Below are 11,961 nucleotides of genomic sequence, written 5' to 3'. Positions count from 1 at the left end.
TTCACACAAGTCCAGGATGTTTGCCATGATACTGTATCTTTCTTTTATTTATTTATTTATTTTAGAGAGAGCAAAAGATAAAAAGACAAAAAACAACACAACAATATAGTACAATATTTTATAAGAGAGGTGCTGAAAATACTACATGCTAACACAGACAATATGAAATGCAAGGAGAAGGGTATCAGAGAATGCCCAAAGTCACAGGCTTAGACCAAGAGCCTTTCAATAGACTGCTGAAAGGACTGGAGCTGCTTCTTGAGCCGAAAGCCTTCTTTGATGGTGACAGGACAGGAATTGGTAGGTCTGGAGACCCCAAAGGCTTGGCTCAGGGTCTGCGTAAAAAGCACAAATGCATAGGGGACATTCTTGTCTTCACACAGAAGTGGGAGGTGCAGGATGATCTCCAAGGGCTCATTGTCTGCTGCCATCAAGATGAACGCAGAGAGGCCCCTGTTCAGTGTTTTGGTGGACTTGTTGGCTCCTTTGCAAAGCTGTTTGTAGTTTCCTGACTGCTGAACAAGGTCTAGTAGTTTCTTGGTGAGGTAGGCATCTACAAGGGGATAGGTCTTTGGGTTGATATCAGCCTCTGTCATGGCTGTGGTCACTGGCATGGCACACTTTCTTTCTTCTTAACAGTAAGAGTTTGCAGCAGTTATAGGGATCTAGAGATGAGAAAGAATTGGATACTGGAACAACTTCAAGAGTGAGTCCTAACTGGCTTTATCAGAGTCATGATGCCCAATCCTGTTCCAAAGTGTGCTGACCTTAATTTTGATGACTTGTTTACTGTTATTTCTACGTTCTTTGTAATTGTTCAGGTATCACTTTTGCTAGATACATGGAGCCTGAAAATATACTGTGGAGATATCTAAGCTCATGTCTGCCTGCTTAAAGCTCTCAGGCCATGAGATTACATCATTGTTTCTCTTATATCCTGGGATCTGCTTGCTAAGACACAACATGCCGTTATTCTCCTATCATTTTATGTTTTCCTGAAGGTTTACTAAGAGAGAAAGGCTTTGGTCTTCTCTGCTCTCAGATCCTACAATGATGTGGGTAGGCATTGTGTTTTCACATGCCACTTGGTACTCTCCCTTTCCATCTCAGAAACCCAGTGTCACAGAAAGAGGGGTCAGACAATATCTAAACTTCTTTTCTTCTGAAGATTTCCCCCCTGCATCTCCTCCTATTTTTGGAAATTTTTATATAATTTTATTGGTGTGAAAGCATGCTAAGATTTATCATGTTTTTCTTTGTACTAAACTATTTTTGGTACCTAGGTTGAGAAACTCAATGTGCAAGCAGGTGTATAGGAGAAGGGGTGCCTAGTGCTGATGCAGAATCAGAAAAAGCCTATTCGAGTAGAGTTATGAACAGTAGCTTTTAATAATATTGAAGCAAGGAGCCAGTTTCTGGAGGGAATATGTCCACATGAGGATATCAGATGATCTGGACTAGCAGCAGTAGGAAATGAGATTAAAGAGGTAGACAAGAGGCTGTGGCAGCCAGAAATAATCAAGGAATCTTGATCTTATCATTGGTATGAGGATTAACACTGAAACACTTAGAACTTGGGCAATGCCATGGTCGAAGCTATAAACTATTCAAAATTTCTCTGACAGTAACTTAAGATAACTAGAGATGGGAATGAATTAATTTTTGAAGTTTTAATTTTCCCCCTATCAGTGAAAACAGACAAATGCCTATGAAGCATTAATGGTAGGAAAATGGCAGCTGTGAAATAGTTATCATGTATTATGAGATAGTCAGCCTAAACAGTAATATCTTTGTCTTATAAGATACATCCTTCATTAAATATGTTAGATTTGAGAATGTGGAGCTGAATAGAAGGCAGTGATGCTGGACATATGGCTCTGGAGCAGGCAAAAGTTGGAGTTAGCTATAAATTTGGAAATCATAAGCAACAAGATTATAATTAAACTTATGATCATGCATAAGGTAGCCCAGGAAGAATATATAGATTTGGTGAGGGAGGGTATGGATGATGACATAAAAAAGAAGAGCATCTACATCAGAATATGAAGCTCATGGGCAATAATAGGCAGAAATTATGAGAACCAGAGAATTGTTTTTGTGTAGTGAGGGTATTCTAATTTTTTGTTAATTTTTATTTATTTATTTGAGAGCAACAGACAGACAGAGAGAGAGAGAGAGAGGATGGGCATGCCAGGCCTCCAGCCACTTCAAACAAACGCTAGACGCTCCCCCTTGTACATCTGGCTAACGTGGGTCTTGGGGAATCGAGCCTCAAGGCTTCACAGGCAAGGGCTTAACCGCTAAGCCATATCTCCATCCTGCTAGTTCCCAATTTGAGAGCAGGTTCACAAACAAATGGAGGCTGTATAAATCAGGGTTCTCTAGAAGAGCAGATCAAATAGAATATATATATACTGGCAAGGCATTATAACTCCAGATAGAGTATACACAGTGTATATTATTTCATATTTTACAGCTAAAGATCTGAAAGACCCCAGGACAGTCACTGGAGCTGAGTCCATGTATAAAGGTCAAAAAGCTAGAGTCTGATGTCTTGTAGACCATGGCAGTAGCAACACTGTAAGCAAGAGGTACAAATGGGCTTCTAAATTTCCTTCTACCCAGGTCCTCAGCCCACTGGATGATGTGGCCTACATTCAGGGTGGGTATGTCCTCCCCAGTCACTGCTGCACATGCCAATCCTCTCTTTGAATATTCAACAGGCATACTTAGAGGTACATTGCATCTGTCTTGGTCATTTCTTAATTTGATCAAATTGGAAAACATGACCAATATCACAGAAAAAGAGGCTGTGAGCCCTCTTCCTAGAAATGTGTCTAGGAAAGAAAGGCAACAGAAGAAAGAGCCACATGGTAGGTTTTACTGAGACGCATAATGCAGAGTTAAAGTGACATACAAAGTAAACATATTAATAAAGTAATTCTAAAGGAAGAAAGAATTATGATATTACATTGCTGGACTTAGGAGGAAGCAACAATCATGTTTCTATTTAATATAGCTAAATTTTAATGTGTCTTGATCACAGAGGTGATTGAAAACTTAAAGAAGTAGGCAGAAATGACCCCTTAGATGAGAACTGCATCATTAACAAACCACTGCTACTTACAAGGACAGAGGGACAAAGGAAGAAGTTAGTGCATCTGGAGCTTATCGGCTGGAACTTCTAAGTAAAGGCTGGTACTCTTAATTACTTAAGATCAACCCTAAATCAGGAGCTATTTTTTTTCACCAGAGAATCAAGGATTCTTGTTTTCTAGACCAGTGGCTGTGGCAGACTGCAGTGCCTGAAACAGAAAGGAAGAGCAAACAGCCCAGTCTTCTCCTCCATCTTCTCTCTCTCATTCATGCCTTTTCTGTGAGAAACATACCCAAAGCCACGTTGGAAAGCTAAAGAGACCAGTATTATAAAATACAGGGAGTATAAGGGCAAGGGGGGAAATGGATATAAGGGAAAACAGACCTTAATAGGAAAAGCCTTGTAGTGATTTCAACAGAAGACTGGAATTTTAGAATAGTCACTGGGGAAAAAAGAAGGAACAGATAGTTTTTGGCTTAGTAGTTACCTCATTTACAAAGTAATGCTTGATTTGGGGTTGATGGTCCAAATCATAAATATATCACATCAACATGAATTTACAGAGTATATGAAAATGTTTCAATGCTACACTTCCAATTATTCCTCACACATTGGAGTCATTCACTTTACTTCTACATATTTAACATCACAATAGATTCACATTATTTTTGGTTTCTACGGTTTTTTTAAAGAACTTGAAAATCAGAAGAGATTAAATTTTATATGCTCATCATTCATGTGCTCTTATTTTTTTTCTACCTTAATTTTTCTTATAGTTTGGTTGTCTGGGTGATGAACTCTTCCATCTTTAGGCTTCATACCACTTTATTTTAAACTAGTGTCACAGTATGGAGCCAACACTGATCTGGAACTCACTATGTAGCCAGTGGCTAAACTCATAATTACTCTTGTTACAGCTTCTCAAATGTTGACATTGCATGTGTATGTTTTGGTTTTGAATGATATTTTCTCTAAGTATGAATTTCTAGGCTGTTTTTGTTTTTTCTCCCAGTATTTTCAGATGATTCCTTTCTGTCTTTAGGCTTACACTATTTAAAGAAAGAATTCTGTCTTTATTATTATCTTCATTTATTTATACATAATGTGTTCCTCCCTTATTACTGCCTTTAGTGTTTTATCTTTATCAATTTTTTGTTTATTTTTATTTATTTATTTGAGAGTGACAGATAGACACAGAGGGAAAGAAGCAGATAGCAAGAGAATGGGCATGCCAGAACCTTCATCCAATGCAAATGAACTCCAGATGCATACACCAGCTTGTGTATCTGGCTAATGTGGGTCCTGGGGAATTGGGCCTTGAACCAGGGTCCCTAGGCTTCACAGGCAAGTGCTTAACTGCTAAGCAATCCTCCAGCCCCTTTATCACTTTTATTAAACAGTGTTATTATGTATTTTGGCATAGCTTTATTTATACTTCTTGTGTTTGGGGATCATTCACTTTCTTAAATACATGGGTTTAAAGTTTTAACCAAACTTTAATATTTTTGGATCATTATTTCTTCACATACTTTTCTCTTCTTCCACTTTCCTATTGGAATTTCAATTATATGATGATGGACTATTTTCACATTGACATTCATTTTACAAATGGTCTTATCATGCTTATTTTTTTGTTAGTTTAGTAAAAATGGTATTTTTAACTTATTACTCCACTCCATCTATCAATCTTTTTCTCAGAAATTACTGATATATTTATCTGTTTAAATGTACTTCTTCAAAAAATCACGTTGGGTATGGGTGTAACTCAGTGACAGAGCACTTGCTCAATATGCTCAAGAAGTTGAGTTTAATCTCTAGCATGAGAAAAATAAACAAAACTAAGAAAAACAACAAAACTACTCTGTACTGCTTTCTGTCATGTCTGTTTCAGTTTATAACTTTTTTATTAAGAAAGGATGATTCATCTGAAATATAAGAAAGAAAAGAGGAATGGAGAGATGGCTTAGCAGTTAAGGTGCTTAACTGCGAAGCCTAAGAACCCATGTTCTACTCTCCAGATCCCACATTAGCAAGACTCACAAAGGTGAGGCAAATGCAAAGTTGCACATGCCCACTAGGTAGCATGAGCATCTGGAGTTTGATTTAAGTGGCTGAGGCCCTGGTGCAACAATTCTCTCTCCTTTCTTTCTTTCTCTCTCTCTCTTAAAAAAAAAGAAAGAAAAGTTTCAAGAATCCTGAATTCATATATACACATTTGTCACCTCAGTTTTACTACTTTTACTTTCTTATGGACTAAATTGCTAATTTGGGAGCAAAATTAATTCCTTTGACCTTTAAAAGCAGAAGATTAACTTTTTGTTATTCAACTAGTTATTGGTATTATCTCATATTTTCTAAATTTTGTGTCAGCCCTAAGTCAGTAAATGAAGTTGGTACAACATTTTAGAGATTAAAATTATAAGGGAAACTTAAATTTAGATATAAAAAGAAACAAACTAGGGACTGGAGAGATGGCTTAGCAATTGAGGTGTTTGCATGAGAAGCCTAAAGACCCAAGTTTTATTCCTCAGTATGCACATAAGCCAGATTCACAAGGTGGTGCATGTGTCTAGAGTTCATCTGCAGTGGCTATAGGTCCTTGCACACCTATTCTCTCTCTCTGTCTGTTTCTTCTTCTCTCTCTTCCCCCCTCTTTCTCAAATAAATACACAAATAAAATATATAACAGACAAACAAACAAACAACAAAACAGGGCTGAAGAGATGGTTTAGCACTTAAGGCAGTTGCCTGAGAAGCTTAAGAACCCATGCTCAACTATCCAGATCCCACATTAGCCAGATGCAAAAAGGTGAGGCAAGCACAAGTTCACACTTGCCCACTAGGTAGTACAAGCATGTGGAGTTCATTTGCAGTGGCTGAGGCTCTGGCATGCCAGTCTCTTCCTCTCTCTCTCTCTCTCTCTCTCTCTCTTTCTAAAAACAAAGATAACAACAACAAAAAACCTGGCTAAAATCACAAAGCTAATACAGAGTGAGCAACCCAGGGCCATGACTTACAAGTGTTCCAAGATAGTAATGAATACAGTCTAGCACAAAATCACAAGTTACACAGCTACACAGCTCTTGAGTATAGACTTTGTTAATGACAATTTTGCATTGTAATGTCACACAAAATCAATGTAGGTCTCCTTTTGTAACCTGTGAGCTGTGGGTTACACAGTGATGATGCATAAAGGTGGCTTGATGGAGTCTTATATAGTGAAAAAAAGAAACAATCAGCTAGGAATTAGAATAATTTGATACTTAAAACATAAAATATGGATAGTTTTAAGAGAAATATAAAATATTAGATTATAAACAATAAGTTCCTTAGTGAGAACTGTATAATTGGTCATGTTCACTAAGATGTAAATGCAATCAACATCAATGTTGAAAATGACGAATTTTAGAAATCTTAAAAGTTATCACCAAAAATATACAAATAACTTTTATTAAGTCCCTTGCATACAGAAACATCTCTCTGACATGTACCTAAACTTTTCTGAAAAATATTTGAATCTTTTAATTAGTCTTAGACTTTACTGCCATTTGTCCAGATCATTATAGGCTTCATACAAGATAATTATGCTTTGGATAATTTGCTCTGTAAATATTTTTATTCTATCTACTAACAATTTCTTTAAACTTTGAAATGACTATAAAATGAGACTAGTCTGTAATTGGACCTCAGTTTCTATACTTAGAAAATATAACTATTTTTCATTATGTGTAGTATGCAGTTCTCACTAAGGCATTTCTAAATCCTATCAAGTTGACAGTCAACATTAACCATCACACCACCCTGTTCAAATGGCTTTTTTATTACTTTAGGATTGGCTCTGTCACATATAGTGTCTGCTCTTTTTTCTTTGAACAAGGAGTAGTTTTTTTTAATATTTAATTTTATTTTTTATTGACAAGTTCCATAATTGTAAACAATATCCCATAATAATTCCCTCCCCTACTTTCCCCTTTGAAACTCCACACTCCATCATATCACCTCCCTCTCTCAATCAGTCTCTCTTTTATTTTGATGTCATGGTCTTTTCCTCCTATTATGATAGTCTTGTGTAGGTAGTGTCAGGCATATAGTTTCTGCTCCTTAATGCAGTCTTGAAATAAGATGATAGATATAACACAGCTGAAGGCAGACTGGCGTAGATTTGCTATTTACCTACAGACCCATGAACAAGAAGCAAACATTATAACCATTTAGTTTTATGGGTTCTTTGCTATCGGAACATACATTGACTAAAACGCTTACATAATTATATGAAACAGTAACATCTTAAAATATAAGCTTCTGTTTGTTTAACATATGATAAAGATTGCTTCCATAGCAAACCTGAGTATACTTTATAAAGTAAAATTTTCACTAGTAGCCATAAAAACTATTTTGACCTACAGTTTCCTATCCAGCATGTATGGCTTTGAAAGTTATTATGTCTAAGCATAATGGAATAAAGAAAATGAAAAAAAAGAAAAAACAGCTTACATCTGTCAGAGGAGTTAAGCTATAGGGGAAATGATTGTCCCCTAGTCAAAGAGGTAGCTCAGAAAATTGCACCTTATCAGACCAGAAATTCAGAAGCAGAAAACTCTGTGGGAACTGAGATGGGAGATGTAAACTGACATGAGACATGAGTCTCAGTGTGGATGAGCTGACAAGTAAAATCTCCAGGCTGACAGACCCACCCACACACTTTTATGAGATTTACTTCCAGGATTCATACCAGGTGGTTATAATGATTTCAGAAAATAAAAACACCTCATCATACTTGAAACAGATGGAGTGGCAAAGAAGCCATTTTGAGTTCTGTTCTTTGTGTGTGTGTGTGGAGGGGAAGAAGTTTATTTTGGCTTACAGGTTCAAAGGGGAAGCTCCATGATGGCAGGGAAAATGATGGCATGAGCAGAGGGTGGACATCATCCCCTGGCCAACTTCAGGTAGATAACAGGAACAAGAGAGTGTGCCTTGAATTCTGTTCTTAATTAGACTTGCTCTCAAGAAAAAATTTTCTTGGTAGTCCAGCATGTCAAACTTGCTATGTAGGGAAAGATAATCTTGAGCTCATGATCCTCCTGTATCCAGCCTCAAGGGATAAGATTATAAGTGAATCGGTATAACTTACTGGTTTTTCTTTTTAAAATATTTTTTAATTTTATTTATCATTTGTAAGCAGGAGAGAGAGACAGAGACAAAGAGAGAGACAGAGAGAGGAAAGAGAAAGAACAACAGGGGCTCTTTCCACTGCAAACTCCAGATGCATGTTCCACCTTGTGCATCGGGCTTTACATGGGTACTGGAGATTCAACTCTGGACTGTCAGGCTTGCAAGCAATCACCTTAACTATTAAGCCATCCCAACAGTCCCACTTTCTAGTATTTTAACAAAGCCTGGGAAAAGAAAACACCCATCCTGCACCACTTAACTGAGTGGGTGGGGGGGGGGGTAGGATAACTAGAGAATACTTGTGAAGTTTACAACTTAAGAAACAAAGGTTTCTTAAAGATTAAGATGTAACTATCAGAATATAAAACATATTGCCACTTCTGACACCTTGCCTCCTCATGCCAAAAAGAATACATTGTGTTTGGCTTTCGATAAAAAGTTCACAAGATATACTGAACAGTAAGACCTGCCAGTTTGATGAGACAAGAGAATATTAACACTAAACTAAAACAGGGCAGAGATGTTGGAATTTTGAGCTCATGAATTCAAAACAAATATGATTAGTATGCTAAGAGCTGTAATAGAAAAAAACTAGACAACATGAAGGAACAGATTGACAATGTAAACTGAAATATAAATGTTTGAAGAAAGAATCCAAAAGAAATGCTAGAATAAAACATATCACATCAAATATAACGAACAACTTTGATGGGCTCATGAATATATTAGACATGGCAAGGAAAGATGCTCTGTGCTTGAGAATATGTCAATAGAAACTCCAAAACTCAAAAGCAAATGGAAAACAATTGGAAATGTGAACACAATATGCCTGTAGCACTCAGACAATACCCAACTTTATCACTGAGTTAAGAAGAACAGGGATGAGGTGGCATTGTTAGCAATACTATGTTCATCCATTTCTTCCTGCAATCAGCTGTTTGGGTACATTCTGTTTAACTGTTGCTACTTTGTGATTTGAAGCACAAACCTGCTGTAAATATCTGTGAACCACTGTGACTTTATTCCACAGAACTGCCATCATTGTGTCATGCAGTAATCATTTATGAACTACTTTTAAATTTTTTTATTTATTTGTTTATGAGAGAGAGAGAATGGGCACACCAGGGCCTCTAGCCACTGCAAACAAACTCCAGATGCATGTGCCACCTTGTGCATCTGGCTTACATGGGACCTGGAGAATTGAACCTGGGTTCTTAGGCTTCACAGGCATGGACATTAACTGCTAAGCCATCTCTCTAGCTCCTTATGAACTATTTTTATTGAATTTGCAAATATGAATTGGAGCATTACAATTTCTACTTAGGAACAAATTCAATAAAAGTGCTTCAACAACAGAATTGGGAATATTACATAGGGTATTCAAATATGTATTTGAAAGGACCTTAATTATTTAATGTCATTTTAGATTATGTTCATAGATATGAATATTCCATACTTAGAGGGTCTTTCCAAATGGATGTATTTTTCAGAACAATGAAAATTACACATAATTCTTTATGAAAAATTTAAAGTTGATTCTAAATTTGTATGGAAGAACAAACACCACAAGAAGACAAAACTCCACAAATATAAGATAAGCCTTACACTATTGGTTACTAATTCTTAAATAAAGTTATAGTAATTAAGAAACTGTCTAGTGTGAGACTATAATATAGAATTTGGTCAATGGAAAGAACTGCGGTGCCAGAAAAAAGTCAAGCATGTGTTTGAATGTGATATACAAGATAAGAGACATTTTAGAACTTTGTAGAAAGCATAATTTAATAAGTGATGTTGGGATAATAGAACAGAAGTAAGAACAAATTTCTACTCTTCCTATACACAAAACTGTCACTGATAAAATAAAAGTAAAACAATAAAAGGAAAAATTTTAAATTTGTAGAAAAAGATAAGAAAGTATTTTTGACATTAAATGAGGAAACACCTTCTGAAATAAGTGAAATAAAAGTAAACCAGAAAGATAATGATAAACAAATTCAATTTCATCAGAATTAGGAGCTTCATTAAAATATAGATACTGAGCTGGAGAGATGGCTTAGCGGTTAAGAGCTTGCCTGTGAAGCCTAAGGACCCTGGTTTGAGGCTCAATTCCCCAGGACCAATGTTAGCCAGATGCACAAGGGGATGCACACATCTGGAATTCATCTGCAGTGGCTGGAAGCCCTGGCACGCCCATTCTGTCTCTTTCTGCCTCTGTCGCTCTCAAATAAATAAAAAGAAATAAACCAAAAGAAATTAAAATAAATAGATACTATAAAATATGGGACTTCCGCTTAAGATAGCAGCGTAGGCACCATGCCAAAGCAGCCTAGGAGGGAAAAAGACCAAAAAAACTCAGCAAAATGCACTTTTACTAAAAAGCGAGGTGTATAGGAAATTGAAACAGCAGCTGAGAAGTAGAAGAGATCCAGAGCATCCAGAGCCCGCACAGGCCGGGCAGGTCCACCAACCCTGGTGGTGGTGGTGCACCAGAAAGCAGCCAGGCTCAGCCTGAGCCGCAGGAAAAGCCAGGTGTGGGGAGCTCTCCGTAACTCAAGAAATGTGAAGGAAGAATGGCAATGAGAAACGGAGGAGTAGATCACAAGGTAGAAGAACACGTGGAACAGCAAGAGAACTAGAGCAGCATCGGCTCCCTCCCCTTCCCCACTGCCTGTGCCCAGCTCCAGCAAACAGAGCAGTGGTCCATGATCCGGCCACACCACCTTGAGCCGACAACAGAACCCAGGTAGGAGCAGAGTCAGCAGCAACATTAGCAGCTCTGGCACCGGCACCAGCAGCCGCAGCAACAGCAGATCCAGCAGCGGTAGCTTCAGTGGCAGCAGCAGGAGCTTTAGCAGCAGCAGTAGCAGTTCCAGCAGCGGGGGTGCCGATATGCAGGGCCACAGGTGCCAGGCTCAGTTTGCCCCACAGGAAAAGCCAGTGCCAGAAATCAGAACAGCGGCTTGGATCTCATATGGTGGCAATATTTTTGGAGAATCTGGAAAACACGGGGTCCATCTGGTAGATTACTAGGAGCATGTTTTTAAGGTCCTGTGTGGCTACTGGTTCCTTTCTCATTCTGAAATTGCTGGTTTATAATGATGTAAATGGTCTCTGTCATACATACACTCCTGCCTCCATGAACTCAGCTGTTCCACCATGACTTCTCACTATGGTAGACTGAAACTGTGAACCAAAATCAACCTTTCCTTCTTTAACCTGTGTGTATCAATCTTGGGAGGGGGAATCACAAGATAGAAAAGTAACTAATAAACTTAGGCTGCTGGTAAGGCTGGTTTTAATTGAGCCCTCTGTTTCTGGGTTGCAGTTGTCCAGTTCTCTGTGCATGTGAAAAGACAGAAGTCTCTGGTGAATCTTGTTTTTCCTATCAAGACACAGTCCTATTGGATTACAAGTACATTCTCATTATAACACTTAGCCTGAATTTCCTGATAAGGCCCTACCTCCAAACACAGGAACACTGGCATTCAGCATTTCAATGTGTGAATTTGGAGGTATGTGAGGCATTCCATAACAAAGAGGAAAGGGGCAGATGGAACTCATAATCTTCTGGTGGCAAGACATGTAAGAATTTCCTTTAGTTATTTTAGAAAAGCATTTTAATATCGCCCAAAAAGTACAACAGTGTATTGCATTTCCCCTGGATTAGGAGTTTCAGTCTCTAGGATAAC

General features: G+C 37.8%; 1 protein-coding gene across 1 annotated transcript; it reads right to left on the bottom strand.

Moving 5' to 3' along the window:
• Window positions 1–209: 209 nt before the first annotated feature.
• Window positions 210–596, bottom strand: LOC101612541 (NHP2-like protein 1). The gene has a single exon (XM_045142617.1). The coding sequence runs from the start codon at window positions 594–596 to the stop codon at window positions 210–212; it is 387 nt and encodes a 128-aa protein (XP_044998552.1).
• Between the last annotated feature and the right edge of the window lie 11,365 nt (window positions 597–11,961).

This window comes from Jaculus jaculus, chromosome 2 (assembly GCF_020740685.1).
Source record: "Jaculus jaculus isolate mJacJac1 chromosome 2, mJacJac1.mat.Y.cur, whole genome shotgun sequence".
In the NCBI taxonomy this organism is placed as follows: domain Eukaryota; kingdom Metazoa; phylum Chordata; class Mammalia; order Rodentia; family Dipodidae; genus Jaculus; species Jaculus jaculus.
Note: the sequence above shows the minus strand (reverse complement) of the source record. Positions and strands in the feature narration are given on the sequence as shown.